The following is a 17,333-nucleotide window of genomic DNA, read 5'->3' on the forward strand; positions in this document are numbered from 1 at the left end:
CAGATTTGGTGCAGACATGTTCTTGATGGTTTTTGTGAGATTTGAATAGATTAATTTGTTTTATACTACAATCGCAGAGAGGAAAACTAAATTTGCCCCAGACATACCACATTGATCCATGTTGTTTGTTCGTATCATGCAACCTGTCTTTCGTTGCGTTGTTTTGTCTGCATTCATGTTTTTTGTTGTAAAGAATGGAAAGCATTTCACCGTGTTTGTTCATCTTTCATGGTTGAGTAAGTCACTGCAACACCAACAGGATGGCATGCTGGAACTGTTTAAGATCCTGCATTACACAAATCCAATTACTGATTAATCTAAACGGAACAAATGCAGAATTATACTGAACATAATTGTTATTTGACTGTTTAGGGATAGAATGCAAAGTGTATTAACTCTGCAACAGTTGTGAAGGAAAAGCATCGGATTACAAGCCTCCAGTTGGCCGTTATGTTTGTTTTCATTACAGTATCAAGCCCTGGTGAGGTGAGCCTAGAAACCTAATGTGATTAGCCCACAAATTATTCTTGTGCGTCATGAAGCAGCATTTGATTATCGTCCAGGTGTGTCATCAGTAGTCTATTACAAGGGGCCTTTGGGTAGGTGCTCTTAAATGCATCTATCATCAAAATTATACCCAGTATCCAACATAGAGTTGTTAAACGAGTCAACGCATGGATAACCATCATAACTGTTAACTCCTCAAGACCTTCTGTCAGTTTGATTGCTTTTGGATATCAGAAAGGCCTTTAATTTTTCACTGGTTTTGAAAATAGGTAAAAGATTAACGCATGCAACTTCTAAGGACATGTCCCACTTTCTACCACTCATTTTTTGCATTCACGACTCTGTTGGACTCTGGAGCTCATGTGTCGATCCATATGCAGAGCATCTGGTTGTAGTTTTTCAAAGAAGAGCTGTAACTGCAGTTAAGAGGAAGATAAGACCTGATGAACGTGGTTGGTTATTGGTCACGCTGTGTCATGGCCCATCGGCCAAATGTCATGCAAAACCTCAGCCTAGTAAGCAGATAAACTATCCAAATAACATTACAGCATATGTCATAATTTAGGATTTAACTAATAGAGTTGTCTGCACATTAAACTGGGATTGTTTTGCAAGGTGATGTATCAACCAGAAATAATAGTAGGGTTAGCCCCAACCCCATTTAAAGTTGCATTGAATTTAATGTGCATTTACTGCATGTTTTTATATGGAGCAATAAAATGAGTCTCAAAGTCCCCTCTGCCACAAGCACACAACAGTCTTGGCATTAATACAACATGTTATGTGGTACTTGAACTAGAACTTTTCTTTATTTTTGTTAAGGTTTGGCATATTTACAGTTGTGATGATGAACTATGTCATGTTTAAATGTAAAGAATGCTCTTTGTTAAAGATATGCGTGTTATACAGAATCATCAGGAAATGGTGCTTAAACTTCAGAGGTTTCCTAGAGTCTTATCATTTCCTTGTTTTCATTTGATCTAACTCTTGGCTGCTTTGCTCATGCACCGAAATCGAGTTAAATATTTGTTGCAGCCTCCATTATCTCTATCAGCATGCTTTGTAGACCAGATGTATTCCTGCAAATGCCTAAAATGGTCTTTTTTTCCTTTGATCAACCTTGACATCAGTTTATACACTGTATAACTTATGTTAGTCCAGTTGTTTGAATAAAATAATTTACTAGATAAAAACTTCCTCTCATTTCAGTGCAGAGATAATGGATAAAGTTTGGCAAATGTGAGTTTGAAACCACATCATTTCTCAGAGGTCATACTGCTGCACCTGGCATGTGTCACATGTGATCTCAGCCTCTAAGTCCACGTTTTTCTTTTGAAATCATTCCTAAGCCGTCGCTCCTCCTGAATGACATCATCTCGGAACACTGCGTTAGACATATCCTGATGGCTTAAATATCCACGTGAACAAAGACCCATGTTATTCTCCTTATCTTCTCAACTGCATAGAGATCTTTTTAGAATGTTTAAAGGTGCATTCAGTAGATTGGAGCCAATTTAAAACGTTTTACACATTAACAAATGAATTGTGTTTTTGTTAAGTTTGATCAGAATGGTGTACACTCGCAAGAGATGAAGACTGTACTCATAGTTTTCGATAAATGTGTTATATTCTACATGGTACGGGTCACCCCCTTCAATGTGTTTCGCCATGTTGAAATCACATGACCCGTGGTGTTTCACTAAACGCCGAAGAAGAGAACTGCCGCCTGTGTAGATACTCTTGGCTATGCTTAGAACATTGTTATTTGGTGATGAGATGAGCGAAAAGAATCAGAATGAGCTTTATTGCCAAGTATGCTATACTTGTATATCCTTAACAGTAGAAGCATGTTCACTTGCTTTCTGACATTTGTTTTTAGGCAAAGCAATTATAATATAGGAGTAATAAATAACTTTAGAAATTAGCTTAAATTCGAAAGATGGCAGTATAGCATCTAAAACCACTTTAACATTGGTACTTAAAGTACATGAAGAAGAGCAATGTGAACGCCCCTTTAATTTCATGAGGGCAAAATCCCCACAACCCTCCTGCTAGGATATGTGAAGACGAATGCCAGATCTTTTAGACTAGATGTAAGAGAAAAACCTCCATCCTGGGTTAATTATTGTCACAAGTAGCTTAATCGTGCCCAGCGAAGACATCCTTTTAATGATAAATATGAAAGACTTGTTAATTCCCTAACTGCAAACTGCTTGTGAACTGCCAGCAGCTTTTATTCTATTAAAAGCCTGAAAGGCCTGTTTGACGTTCTGTTTTGTGAATGCTTGATCATTTTATTTGCACGCTACTTTAGGCATAATATTATGGAGCCACAGAGTATAACAGATTCAGGACTTTAACTGTATATTTTCTGGTTTATGATTTCATAAACACTTTTTAGGCCTTTTCATCAATCAAAAACAACAGATAAGCCACAGTCATGAAATTCTGAAGGTTTTTCAACTTTAGATTGTCATAGTTCTCTGCTGACATGGTGAATGGGCTGTTTTCATGAGAATTACAACTGGGACGTCTTGATGCCGGGTTATATTTCCATGGTGTCTGAGCTCGGTGAAGATATTGTACTCCCTTCTGACATGACTGGTTTGTCATGATCAATCGGGCCGCCCTGGTGAGTCCGGCAGCTCCACTTCCTATGTGTAATTCAACCCTGAATCAGATTCAGCTTGGTGCTGTGCAGGGAGGACAAATCTTTTAGGTTTGTAAAAGCTCAAGTTTCTTGATTTCTTAAGGAGTCTTTTCACCGAGAAAAGCTTCAGTCTTTTTCATAGTATTGAGTTACCTTCAGTTGAGTCAAAGCTCAATGAAAAACAAACCACGCCCTATTGTTTATGTTTCAGCTTGTAGATTAGATTATCATACATTAAAGCTTAAGTAATTTATCCTAAGTAGGTCACAGACGCCTTGTTTGGAATATGGTAAATTACTTTAGACAAATATGACAGGAGGTCTAGAATAAATCTGACAGGAAGTCTTTTTAAACCAAAGCTGTCAGTCATTCCCATAGGTTACTCTCCCTGTTGAACTTTAAAATGTCTGAATGGAAATTGCTGGAAGGCATTTCTCCAGGTTTCTAATGAGAGCAGCTTTTAAGAGTGCTTTTGAGTGGGTCTGCATTATTGTTGGCCTGTCTGAAGATGAAGGTACTGCAACAGAGTTGATGAGAGATTCAACAACTTTTCTACGTTCTTACCGTACACACTTAGTGTCATTCAAATACAGTATGTCTTGCTTTTGTAATGGATTGTGCTGTGCTTTTTCTTGTTATCTTAGCATTCCTTGCAGACATAAGTTATGAAACTTTAATTTTAGGAGGAAGTTTTGGCAATTGCTAAAGTGTTGGGGGTTAAAGGGCAATGTTTTATGGGCCTAACAGGGCATATGCATACTTTCCCATGTGAGGTGATGTTATTGCACTTGTAATAACAAATCTCATGAGTCATATGACAGCATGGATTTATAAGCTAAAATTTTGTTTAGTGGTTGCGTAAGGTACCAGAATTCACCTTCCTTATTTGAAGCCAAAATGCACAAGTTATTTTCAGTTAAGATGTAAAACATGTTTGCCATCTTGGGTCAGTGTCTTAGGGATAGTGTATTCTTATATCTATAGAGTATATTTATTAGGATTGGGTATTCAAAATATACTCTTTGAACCATGAGGCTGTACGGACCCGTTAAGTATAATAGTAGTATAATCAACTCCTCACGCATGTGTGGATGATTTGCAAATATGTGGACTGTCTGTGTGTCTAGAACAATGGGCATCTAGAACAAAGTCCCTGCGTATGGTGCTGATGGCGAAATTTGCGTTCTGCACTGTTCCTTACATGGGCTCCATTGGCACATGGAAGACTGAAGTATACTTGGCCTTGACTGGGATTGTACATCTAACCAGGAAATTGGATTCTAGAGTATGACAACTTATTTTTATTTCACAACATAAATGAAGGGGTGTCAGTAATGTGATCAGTTCATGGGTTTTGGCATGTTTGTTTACCAAGATTGCAATAAGTTCCTTGGTAGTTTCCATTCCTTTTCTGTTGTTTTTCTGAATAAGCAAGAATCACATGATGTTGTTAAGTGTGCCCACTGTTCTGTTGAGTAGGATGTCACCCTGTATGGCACACTGATGGTCATTTTTAGGCTGTCAGTTTTTGGACAATCCCTGCAGTGTTTTGCAGAGGGTACTTTTAGTATTAGATTGTTTTGCTGCAGAAACTCCATTAGTTGAGGAATGTGTTGGGAGGAAAGGTGTGGTGACCGGGGACTTCCTGAGCTAGCGGTGGAGGGGTAGGGGGATTGAGGAGGTGCAGTTTTATTGGCGTTTTCAGATCAGTGTACCTTGGCAAGCAGAATGCTTTGTGGCCGTTGTAAAGAGTTACTAGAAATCCCCTGCAAAACCTCAGCTAAAAATAGAGAAGTAGATAGTCTTGTCCGCTAAGCTTTGAGTCTTTATCTGAGGCGAACACTTGTCTGACTGGTCCATCAGTATGGAAGATAATATCAGTTGCTTAATCCAGATAGAAGTGCCCAGACGAACCAGTCCAGCTGCACCTCACATGTCCTGTTCCACAGAAGTCAGTGACGCCATGATCAACAAGTGTGAGACAAAGCTAACACAAGTGACTGTAATCCGGGAAAACTCGAACTCCTCTAACATTATGATGAGCCACACCCTCGTCACGTCAGATGGCATAGTTGGACTTCAAGGATACCCTCAACCTGTTCCTTACACTTCCCTTTCCTTCTTTACTGTGTTGCTCCATATGAGAGCGAGGACACACTATCCCTCACAGTGAGGGAAGGAGAGCTGATTCTTCTGTAGCATTACCTCATCAGGCTTATTTATTTTGCCTTTGTCACGCTCCACCGTCTTAACCCTGTCCATCCTGGTTTAGTTGACTCTGCTCAACTCGGCTCATTTACTTTCCTAACCATTATGTTAACAATACCTTAGACGAAACACTTTTAGCCAAACTAGATAGACAGATATTGACAGGATCTATTGTAGGATTATATTGTTGCAAGTTGGAATGTATACTCTCAATCAGCATTAGTACATTAGTACATTTTACCAGTTTATCTAAATCTTAAAAAATAAGAAACTCTCCAGAAATAAGGTTAATTATACAGGGCTTTTTTAAGACTGATTAGTTGACTTGTCATTCAGGCATCCACCAACTAGTCAAATTTGAAAATGTGCAGTCTTGTACTGAAGTTGTAAAAACATGTTGGGGCTTTGAAATCAAGTTGGCCAAAGACAGCGACTTCTGACCACATTGTTAGTCAGACAAAATGGTGAGACTATTAAGTTTACATGACCAACATGCACTGAACAGCCCATCTGATGAACAGCCCTAAGAGAGTTGATGGAGACCCTCATTTACATGGCCCCTCATTTACACGGCTCTTACCAGCTTTTGTTGGCTTTTCTTGTGGTGAATAAGGTCTTAATGGGCTCTCGGCTTGTAGTCATGACTTCATCTGAGAGTTTTTGGTGGAGTTAATGATTGAGTTAATGAAGGCCAGGCAGGTATGCTAACGGGTGCTGGGTGAACTGGGCAGGTACAGGCAGAGATGCATACGGGACGTCGGCTTGAAGGGGCACTGCCAGTGATGCACTGCTGTTCATGATCTTCCTGTAATAATCAACCGGCTCGTCTGATAATAAAGTGATCTGGCAGAATCCTTTAAATGTGAATGTATGTGGTTGCGATATTGTTTTCTATTCTCATTCATGATTGTCAAGATGGTGGAGTGATTAATCTAATGACCCAGTAAGCGTGACATTTGGCACGTATGAAGTAGGAGAAAGATTTAGCTCAGTCAGTGAAGATCAGTCTTCTAAGGTACATATGGTATTTATTCATTGTTGGATGCATATTTATTTATTTATTTTTAAAAGGGAGAAAAAAATTCTTGTCTCTCCAGTAGTTTAAGTCTTTATGTCTTAGAGTCTTGACCATGATTTAGCTGATTGTTGCACATGTTAAGCAGCTGTTACTGGGTTAATCTGCTTGTAATTCCCTCATTTGGAGGTCTGAGTGTTCAAGGGACAGGTTAAGGGCAGGTGAAGGGCATCAACCCTCACATCTAGGGCAAAGAGCAAGACAACATGGACATGGAATGGGTCAGAATGGTCGACTGGCAATCAAATATTCAAATAGTGATGTCAATTACATTTATGCACTTGGCTGACTCTACTAAGAGTGCATTCAATATAAGCATTTATACTTAACAGTAGAAGCATGTTCACTTGCTTTCTGACATTGTATTTAGGCAAAGCAATTATAATATAGGAGTAATAAATAACTTTAGAAATTAGCTTAAACTTGAAAGATGGCAGTATAGCGTCTAACACAACTACTTGAAAAGTTAGTTACTGAACTTTAACCAATCAGGATGTGATTTCACGTTGAATGTTTCTGATTCATCCAATCAGGTATGGATTTCTTCATGAATACAAATGGCTTTTCACCTACCATCCTACTTTTTGGAAATTCATGCCCTACCAACTGAGCTACAGCTACAATTAATTTAGAGATGCAAGTTTTTGGAGAGGGTTTTTTTTGACAGATAAAAAGGAAACAGGAACAAATATTTGAATCTAGTGCATAAGTTCTGACTTAATTCTCTCACTCTTCCGCTGCATGTGTTTGTTCCCTCTCCGTTTATTGCCTGGTATTATAGATGTGTTTTAGACTATCCGATCACAAGTGGATATGACATTTACAGACACATCACTACTGTAAGCCTATATATATAAATTGTATTTTGAGCTGTCTGGTTCGATTTGTGGCAAAATCTTTGGTTTAGGACAATCATCCTTGCATCAAACTTACGTAGTGCAGCTTTAAATAAAATATGAAAATATACTGTACTATTTATCTCATTAGTGTTCCTTTAATGTTTAACCAGGAAGTTTGTTTTGAAATGCTTTTATTTTGTACAAAATGTCACAAAGTCATACTTTGTGTTCCCGGTCAAAAATGACCGGCCATTGAAAATGAATGGGGAAGATCAAAAATAAGAGAAATTGTTCATCATGTTGATGTTCACGTACAGTATGTGCATGTGTTCTTGCAAACGTAAAGGCCTTGGACCTGTGCACTCAGGCACATGCGCACTCGCGCGCATAAACTATTGAGTAATACATGCTTGCTTTTTCACAGAGATTAACTTTATCCTACCCTGAACCGCATCCATTCATCCATCCAACATTACCGCACTCACATTATACCTCCACTGCTGTCAAAACTGCTAATCAGTGCCATGAGGTTGACCTGTGCTGACCTTTCTGTTTGCTGAATGCTTCATATTCACTTTCTGTGTGTGTGTGTGTGTGTGTGTGTGTTTCAGGATGTGGATAAAGAGAGAGAACTGCGTACTCATCTCACACACGAAGAGATCAGACAGAAGGTGGAGCAATACAACGCCGCTTCACGAGACCACTTTAAAATGACACTGGTGAGTGTTAATACTGTATAACTCCAGCAGCTGCTTCTGGATCATAAAACATACACAGTCCATCTACATTGTTCTTTTATTGGGCATAAGCTGCACATGGTTGTTTGTAACATGACACAATTATATTTTTTAAAAGAATTACAAAAAATTAGTTTGAAATCTTAAAAATAATTATTAATATGTGTGCATATTACTTGTAACTAAAGTGTAAGCAACATATTTGATTACTTTTTAATTTATGAGCACACCACTTGGTTTAAATTGGTACAAATATTTTTTTTAAAGTATAAAATACAAATATTACATTTTTAAGAACTTCACACATGCGTTTTAATCTAGATCAAAAATAAAAATATGTATTTATCTTTATTTATAATTTGTAATTAATACAATTATTATCAGTATCCATATTGTGATCTGTTTATCATGCCCCTTGTTGTTATTCAGTTTTAATGGATCATGTGACAGTCACAAGGACTATGATGTTAAAACATTAGATTTTACTTCTGTACCTTTTGGCCAGAATCTAGATGCGTATCTTGGGACTGTTTTTGTTTCGATAATACTCATACTGCTCAAACAATCTCTGTAATAGGACATATTTACACTATATTGAGAGATGTATACCATCTTCAGATATTCATCACTCTGATTGGAAATTTCAGACCTCAATTAAAAAAATATATCTGTACGAAGCCGCCTTGGCACATTTTTGAAATGCTTTGTAATTGTGCATCTAAGTTTGAACTTCGTGTCCCCAGGCCTGTGTTGCAGTGGTGTTTTTGTCAAAGGAGGCTTGTGAGCTGTAATTACACCCCCATGTGTCTCTACTTTAGCCTGCAGTCATGACTGCCATTTGAGCTAATGAGCTTACAGATAGAAGAACCTCAAATCTGAGCTCCATCTTGACACAATCAGATACCACAGCATCAGTGAGATGTGCTCACCACTGTTGGGGAAGCTACTTTGAAACCCTTGCTTGCCAAGCTACAAGATATCTAAAATTAATGAGATATTTTCAAAGCTTCTTGAGAGAAATATTTTTTGAAAATGTGCTTGCTTATTGTGTCAGGTCGTTTGGTAAGGCAGTGTGACTAAAACAGTGTTTTTAGCATTCAATCACACTTCACTGCTATTTGTTGGAGAAAATGAGTGAAGTCAGTAATGTTGCTACGTTTAGTTAGATACACTGGTTCTTCAACTTTTTCAGAGTTATGCGACTAATTTATATGCATATAAACTAGGGCTATCAAAAGCTTTTCTTGAAATTAATTACATGACATGCTGTTTAATTAATCAAAGTAATTGCAATTAAATGCATGCATCAATATTTTCAGATAAATAATTGTAATAATACATGATAAAAAATATTAAATAATTCAGATATTCCGATTAAAATATATTGCACTATTGTGGCAGACAAGTAAAGCATTGGTTAGACAATAAAAAAGTGGCTTTAAGAGTCAAATATATTGTATGGTATATAGCATATAGTTGTCGACAGCAGTTCATTTTTGCAATCGAGTTTGTCAATGTGTCCTGTTCTCACAAGACGCATTCCTGCGTTCCATCTGCTCTATTTTTAATTCTCGTCTATGCAAATGTGTATCAGACAGATTTGGAGCATTGCGCTGTTTTTTTTTTAGCATCATGAATGCTGTGTTTTAGGATGCTGTTTCAAGTTTAAAGTAGTTGAACTTTGAAAATTGGGTCCCAAGATGCTTTTGTGCTTCGTCCAGCTGTCAAGGACACATCCTGTGTAAGCAGCTCTCATTCTGTCTCTGTGCTGCTTGTGAGGTTTGCCGAGGCGCGCTGACTATCCCCTGCTGACGCGGCTCGTAAAAACAAGTTATATGTACTAAAAGCTTGAATTGCTCTGATGCTAGACATTTTTTTCCATGCTTATGAAATATGATTATTTACTGAACACATACAGTCAAATGCAAAACATATTTCATTCGCATATCAAATTAATATCCAGTAAAGGCTCAGAGAATAAAGATTTTAGAGTTTATAAGCTATAAACCGATATTTTTTTGTTTTGCTTGTAGCTTCATGAAACACAAACAGAATAAATAAACCGCAGATGCTCCCAAACCTGTCCAAATTTAATGTGATATGATGCATCGATATTAAAATAATCTTAGATAAAATGCTACGCTACTAAGGACATTCTTGTTATCATGCTTGGGGGTGGTCTCTGGTTGAAATTGACCAATCACTGCTGTTGTGATCCGCGTCGACGCGAAGCGCAGTTACATTATAAAAGAGGTGCACATCAGGCTATGCTGTAACCGCCATAGCTATATGTATCCTACACCGTAGGTTCAACGCATAAGTATAAATCGGCCTTTAGGAGGCATGAATTATTTTTAATAGAATGAATTGCACTAAATGTCATCTATAAAATGTTTTGATCATGATACAAAACCACACTTGAAAATGCGATCATATGGTGCCAGTCAAAATAGCATTGCATGTCTTTGTTGTTTTTAATCTATTGATTAGTAGACATAAAATTAAATGTCTTTCTCCCTCTTTCTCTCGGTGTCCTGCAGAATTCTAACGGCTTGTACACCGGCTTCATAAAGGTGCAGGTGGACCTGCGGAGGCCCATCACAGTGAAAGAGGACGGGGCATGTGGAGTCAAAGGTCAAGAGGCGTTTTACCTTCCGCATGGCTCCATAAATACACTGCACATCAGCAGCAACAACACGGTGCGACAGGTCATCCAAGCCCTGCTCAACAAATTTACTGTGGCCGACAACCCCGCCAAGTTCACCTTGTTCAAACGCTTCAGCCGAGAAGACCAAGGTGAGACTTGGAGCGTGAATGTTCTGTACAGTAGACAGCATTTAGTGTGGTTAAGATTCAGACTCCAGAGTGTATACAGTATGTGTTTTGGCAAAAGCACATACATTCCTGGAACAGGTCAAACCCGGGAATCTGTATGTGTTGTGTGTGTGTGTGTGTGTGTGTGTGTATTTCTGGGCGGCCTGTCTTCTGGCGCACACACATTCAGGACAGGCCTGTTACTCTAAGCATATATGTTCTCATGTGCCAAGAATATACCATGGCAGCGTAGTAAACACACATAGACACCAGCTGTTGTCTGTGCCAACCTGTTGAATGCTCATTGGCAGAGACTTAACAGCCTTTTTCCCCACATGTCATTGCCATACAAGGAGATTCTCAACTAGGGATGGACTTGTGTTTTAGTGATTAGATTTATCTAGATTTTCTTTTTACCTGTAATATGAGCATCCATTCCATTTTTTCCCCTATGACAGACCCCAGATCAGCCACTGTCTGAGCCCCTGCTTGATGTCACCAGCACAACAAGATGCCAGACAGACATATGGCTCAGGGATTTTAAGTACCTGCTTTTGTAATCTATGAGCTGGGGTGGAATGTGCTTTGGTTTATTTGGCAGAAGGAACCCCACACAGCTCTTCTATGCTGAAATCTATGCTCCATCATGCACTGTTTTCTGCCCATTTATAGGATAAGGGGGTTGGGGGATATAAAGTATGTTGTATGAAGGAAACAAAGCCTATTTTTGACCATTTAGGTTTTGCTTTGTGACGTTGTTCTCATGATTTTTAAGAATTAAGCACATTTTCTCCCAAATTCTCATTACGTTATGCATTTATTTATTTAATTCTCATTATTATCAAAGGTTGATTAGATTCTCATTTCTGTAAAATTTTACTGAAGAACAATGATATTGTGCAAGGGTGAGAATAGCTTCATCCCATGTTTCCCATGTTTGGTTTTCGACTATTGAAAATGGAGAGAATTTTTGGATAGAGCCACATTGAGAGCCCCATATCTCTGGGATTTAAGCATATACAGTCTTACAAATTAAGATACAAAAAGGAAAGTTTATTCTGAATCTGAACCAGAATTTAAAAGGATATTAAGATGTATTTAGTAACAACACACATTTTTGGACCGCACCATTGGCATAATGGACAAGGGGTGCTTAAGTCGACCTACCTGTCTCTGTGTAAAAATAAACCAATGATGCTACCACATTTTTTCCCCTAAAGTTTTGCTCCAAAATCATAGCCAAATATTTTCAACTTAACCCCCCTCTATAAAATAAAGTATTAAAAAGGATCTATGAAATTGAGATCTATTGGAATTCATAATCATTTGTGTGTTTCTATATATGCATGTGTGTGTGTGTGTGTGTGTGTGTGTGTGTGTGTGTGTGTGTGTGTGTCAATAACAAAATGCTGGAGACCTCTGGTTGAGTTTACACAAAGTGAGAATTGGGTGGAAAATGTGCTTAATTGTGATTTTAAAATGCAAATAAATCTTAATGATTTTAAAAATAGGCCTTGTCTGGATCACTGTCTGAGATGTGAATGAGAGAATTTTCTTGAGATCTCACCCTTGTGAGAAAGCGTAAGCACATGCTAGCAGACAGATAAGCGAGACGTGTTTGGGTTCAGTCCATATTGCGAGTATGCTGTTTTACAGCCGCTTTTAATGCATGTACAGGGGATTGTTAGGCTCCTCTAATTAATCAAGCCGTCTAGACGACGTGAGTGCATATGATAAACTTTACATGCTAATAAAGTCCCACCTCGGAGCTAATTTAAAAACAGACAAGACCCTGCAGTGTGATTATAGAGAGCGATATCACAGCAGAACAGCTTAAAAACAAGTATTAAGCAACCTCATTAGTGGAGACATACTAGCAGCCCTGTATACCCTGATTAACCCCGCTGGGGGCAGAAGGAAGCCTCTGTTGAACAGAAAGTGAGATGAGATACTCCACAGGAATGAAAAAAATGTTTTGGCTCAAATTTCTTCTTTTAGGAAAGCACTTCTACTAAAAAAACAAAAGTCAAGAAAAAGAGAGAAAATGTAGATTAACTTTTTTGTTGATTGTTGGCTGACTAGTTGCCTCTGGGTAACAAACCCATTTTCTTTACTTTGCAAGCACATGATGCATTTAAGATGACAAAAAAACAGTTAATAATAAAGGAAGAAACAACTAAATGTGATTTCTTGGTCAAAATACATCCTGGTCTTCATTTTATTTTAATGTATTTTTCTTCCATGGTGCGTTGTGTGGTGGCTGCATGTTTTTCCTCAAAAGCAATTTTCATTGTTTTTTAAGTTTTTAGTTTAATGTATATAGCTAATCTGTGCTGTGATGAGAGAGAGAGAGAGAGAGAGAGAGACACACACCAACACACATATATAACACACAGAATATTGTAGTTGTCACACATTCTTAAGTTTTCCTATTATTGACCTATCGAACTTCTTTAGGATTTACAGTGTTTAAATCATACAGTAGTAGTTAGTGTAATGTCTATTACTCTAATATTAAGTGTGATTATAATTGTATATCAGGCTTGTTCATGGCTGTTTTTATTTTTAGTATTCTGACATCTGACAAAATTGATCATTACCCACAAAATGAACTCATTTTTATTCAAGTATTTAAATAAATAAAAACGCATCTTTTATTTCTTTTCAATTTTGCACAATATTGCTTCTAAGCTAATTATTATATTTAAAAAATATTCCGGGATTAATACAAGTTCAAGTAACAGCATTTGTGGTATAATGATGATTACCACAAAAATTTATTTCAACTTGTCCATCCTTTTCCTTAAAAAAATCAAAGATTGAGGTTACAGTGAGGCACTAACAATGGAAGCAAATGAGGCCAATTTTTGGAGGATGCAACTAGTACTGGGAAAGGTAAACATGTAGAGATATTAATCTTTATGATTAATTGGCCTCATTCACTGCCATTCTAAGTGCCTCACTGTAACCCAGATTATCTTTTTTTTTTTTTTTTTAAGTGAGAGACTAGTCGAAATTAAGTTTTATGGCAATCGACATTATGCCACAAATACTGTTGATTTGAGTATTTTGTATATAACCTTGAACGTTCATGTTTATTTCTAATTTAGTTTTTAATTTTAGTGATGAAGTCCACTTTATGCAAGAAATGTGAATCAAATATTTTTAAACAAAGATTTCACAATGTATGCAATAGAGGGTTAATGAATTTTCTGAGCTTATAAATGTATTTTAATAACAGCATGTGTTTTCGTGTCTGTATGTATCTGTGCAGTGTACACCTGTAAGCTATCAGAGGTAGAACACCCTCTCTTCCTGCGTTTGGTGGCGGGACCCAGCACAGACAAACTCAGCTTTGTCCTGAAAGAACAGCAAACTGGTGAAGTCATGGTGAGCTTTTGCTTTCATTTCTGTCTTAACTTAAATTCTAAATGAATAAAACAAAGGAATTATCACACATATCACGGAACTGATCTCAACTTCCTCTACCTCTTCAGTGGGACGCCTTCTCTATTCCTGAGCTGCACAACTTCCTCCGCATCTTGGATAAAGAGGAACAGGACCAGGTCTGTGTGATAACCAGACACTACAACAGCTACAGAGAGAAACTAGAGGAGGCCATGAGAGCAGCGGGCAGCCCGTGCTAATGCTAACATCAAGATGGGAGAATGTACTGTAGGACTGCTATCTCTAGTGGTCATTGTGTGTTATGAACACAATTAGGTGCCAACGGACAATCTTGCAAAAAAGAGGAGAACACTGGACTCCTTCAACTCTCAGAATGCACCTCAGGTGCCATATTTTCCCTCCCACCCTCTCGTGGTCTTCACAGTTTCAACTGCTGTGAATATTTGTCTTATTTTTTTTATTTTAATTTTTTTCATAACTTTTACCTCTTGCAAACGTGAAAATCGGATCATATCTGGTTTTTAATTTAATTGTTAAATGCTGTGGTTTGTAAATATTCCTGTTTGTTGTTTTTAATTTATGTGGGTAGAGTTTTATTTATTTTTTTTATTTTACTTATTAGAGAGTCTTATTTTATTTCAAATATGCTTTTGACCTGAAACTTATGGGGATTGTTTTGTTTTATTTTTTTTAAATATTAAATACCAAATGTCTCATAATGTGCCCTACCAATTATAGTGTTGGCGTTTGATGTGCTGTTGACAAAGTTGACAAATGAAGCATATTAGGAAGATGACCTAAACTGTAAACAACACGACCAAACAAAAGGAGAAAAGATGCGACAGTGACAGGAAGTGCATGTTTGTGATTAGAGAAGACTGAATTGTGATGTCATGGAGCCAGAAAATGAAGACAAAGGCAAGAGAGGCATTTAACATTTCAAAATCTTTAGTTGTTGAAGGAATGGCACCAAAATGAAACTTAAAAGCTGAACTGAATTTGGAACAGATCCGTAAGTTGGGGAATGAGTGTAGAGGATGTTGGAAAGTATGCGGAGGGAACTTCACGTTGTGGTCTTGGAGCAAATAGAGTTAGCTTCCTGACCTCTGTTCTTCTCAAGATTGTGACTGATGTTGATGGTCTTTTTTTAGTGAGCGTTTGGATGCATTTATGGTCATGTTGTGTATCAACCAAGGGTTTGAACACATAATCACAGTGAACAAAGCATGTGTTGTTCCATAATGCTTTTAAACAGGGGTGCCACTTCTTATTAACCCTGAAAAAATGCATTAAAGATGATTACAAATGGTGGAATGTCACAGCATCTTCCAGACAAATGATAAAGTAGATTATTAAAGTAGATTTGAGATGCTACGGCATTTGCTTTTCAGTGTGTTGTGATATTTGTTTTCATCTGTGATTCATGCATATACACATATGTTATTGATATACCACAGAGTTACTGTATCAGGAGGATTCAAAGTTATCTGTTCTGCCGAAAGGTTTATTTTAGAGGTATTTCTGCTTGGCATTGACTGGCATCTTAATGTTATTACTCTTGCAGTGTCAGCACACAGAGTCAACAATGTAACTGTTTTAAATTATACTTGTGTATCATATTTAAACTGTATACACATGCTTTCTTTATGGTAGTGCTGCATGACGTTTTTTCTGATGGGTACTGCAACATCAGTTTGTGTCTTTGTGACATGCATAGCGAGCTAGCGGCATCATGTGATCAACTGCTGTAACTAAAAATCTCTGCAGTCTTATGGCTCATCTGTGTCAGTCAGTTATATTAGATGCATTTTTTTTTTTTTTTTTTTTGGTATTATAACCTCTATGACCAAAGATATCGTTAAGATGCATAGTTGAATTAAAGTTAGAAATAAATTGCCTTGTGCAATCAGTTTGTGCACCTCACTAAATTGAGGTTAAATTACATTATATGTATGTCAAATGGTGTTAACATGGCAAATTTAATTGTAAACACTGGGGCAAAAATTAATTAGTTTCATTGTTATGCGAGTACATCACAACAGTCTCAATATTTGCAATAAATAGAGGGTTTGTCAGGGGCGTAAAAAAACGTTAATCTTATGAATGCTTTAAGGGCACTTTATGTTTTAATTCAGGGAATTATTTAGTTCTTATTTTATTAGTCATCAGATGCATGCGTCAGGAAGGGCATCCGGCGTAAACCTGTGCCAAGTCAAATAGGCGGATCACAGATGGTCCGCTGTGGTGACCCCTAACGGGATCAGCCGAAAGAAGTCATCAGATGCCTATTGTCTTCTACTGTTTATAACTGCATTACTTCAAGTGGAAACTCAGTACTCTGTACTTTTTATTTCATAAAGTTCAACAAGCTTCTTTTCATAGAGTAAGACTGTGAATGAATGTATTAGAACTGTAATGCTGTAATTCATGCGTAGTAAAGGAGTGTGGATGTGAGCATGCTGCTTAAATGCTTTATTTGAATATACATGCATGTGTTATATTAATTCATGCATATTTACTGTGGCTGTTTTAGGACATCACTGGCCAGTGCTGTTGAGATTTCTGTTTAACAGCATATTTAGCGAATGCTCACACAACCCATACTCAGTATTTGCCAAAAACTTAATTTTTTTCTTGTTTTGTTCCACAGTTGTAGGTTACGTTCATATGATAAAGTTTTTTTTATTATTGTATGTTTTATCTGGGGGGGCATGGGGCATATTGATATATCTCTCAACCAGCCAGTTTAAAAAGCAGTTTGGGTGTGAAACTGTTGGCAGAGGTGGCATACAGATATGAGCATTGTCTATGAGATGGGTTCAGAAGAAACATGGATTGTTTGAATCCAAATAAATCCAGATTTCATGCATTTTTGACAGTGACAGAGGTTTATGGAGGTTTTCTGGGGGTTACTCAGTGTGTACTGTTACCGATCGTGGCCTTTCTTGTTAAAGTTTGTGTTTCTTTAAATAAAGATGACATGTTTCTCAATTCACTGCAATTGTTCTTTGTTTCTGTGCAAGAAGAAATTGTATCATCAGTCAGCTTAGATCACGTAAGACTTGATTGCACTGTTGAAATGTACCCAAAAGCTG

At 37.4% G+C, this 17,333-nt stretch overlaps 1 protein-coding gene across 3 annotated transcripts in view; it reads left to right on the forward strand.

Moving 5' to 3' along the window:
- LOC127638675 (ras association domain-containing protein 3-like) overlaps window positions 1–17,221 on the forward strand; it is a 40,787-nt gene extending 23,566 nt beyond the window's left edge. For all 3 annotated transcript variants that reach the window (XM_052120300.1, XM_052120299.1, XM_052120298.1), the window contains 4 exons: window positions 7,891–7,998; window positions 10,557–10,812; window positions 14,105–14,220; window positions 14,328–17,221. In XM_052120300.1, coding sequence (XP_051976260.1) covers window positions 7,990–7,998; window positions 10,557–10,812; window positions 14,105–14,220; window positions 14,328–14,477 — 531 coding nt within the window. In that variant the 5' untranslated portion in view covers window positions 7,891–7,989 and the 3' untranslated portion in view covers window positions 14,478–17,221. The remainder of the gene's footprint in view (window positions 1–7,890; window positions 7,999–10,556; window positions 10,813–14,104; window positions 14,221–14,327) is intronic.
- Window positions 17,222–17,333: the final 112 nt, after the last annotated feature.

This window comes from Xyrauchen texanus, chromosome 47 (genome assembly GCF_025860055.1).
Source record: "Xyrauchen texanus isolate HMW12.3.18 chromosome 47, RBS_HiC_50CHRs, whole genome shotgun sequence".
Taxonomy (NCBI): Eukaryota; Metazoa; Chordata; class Actinopteri; order Cypriniformes; family Catostomidae; genus Xyrauchen; species Xyrauchen texanus.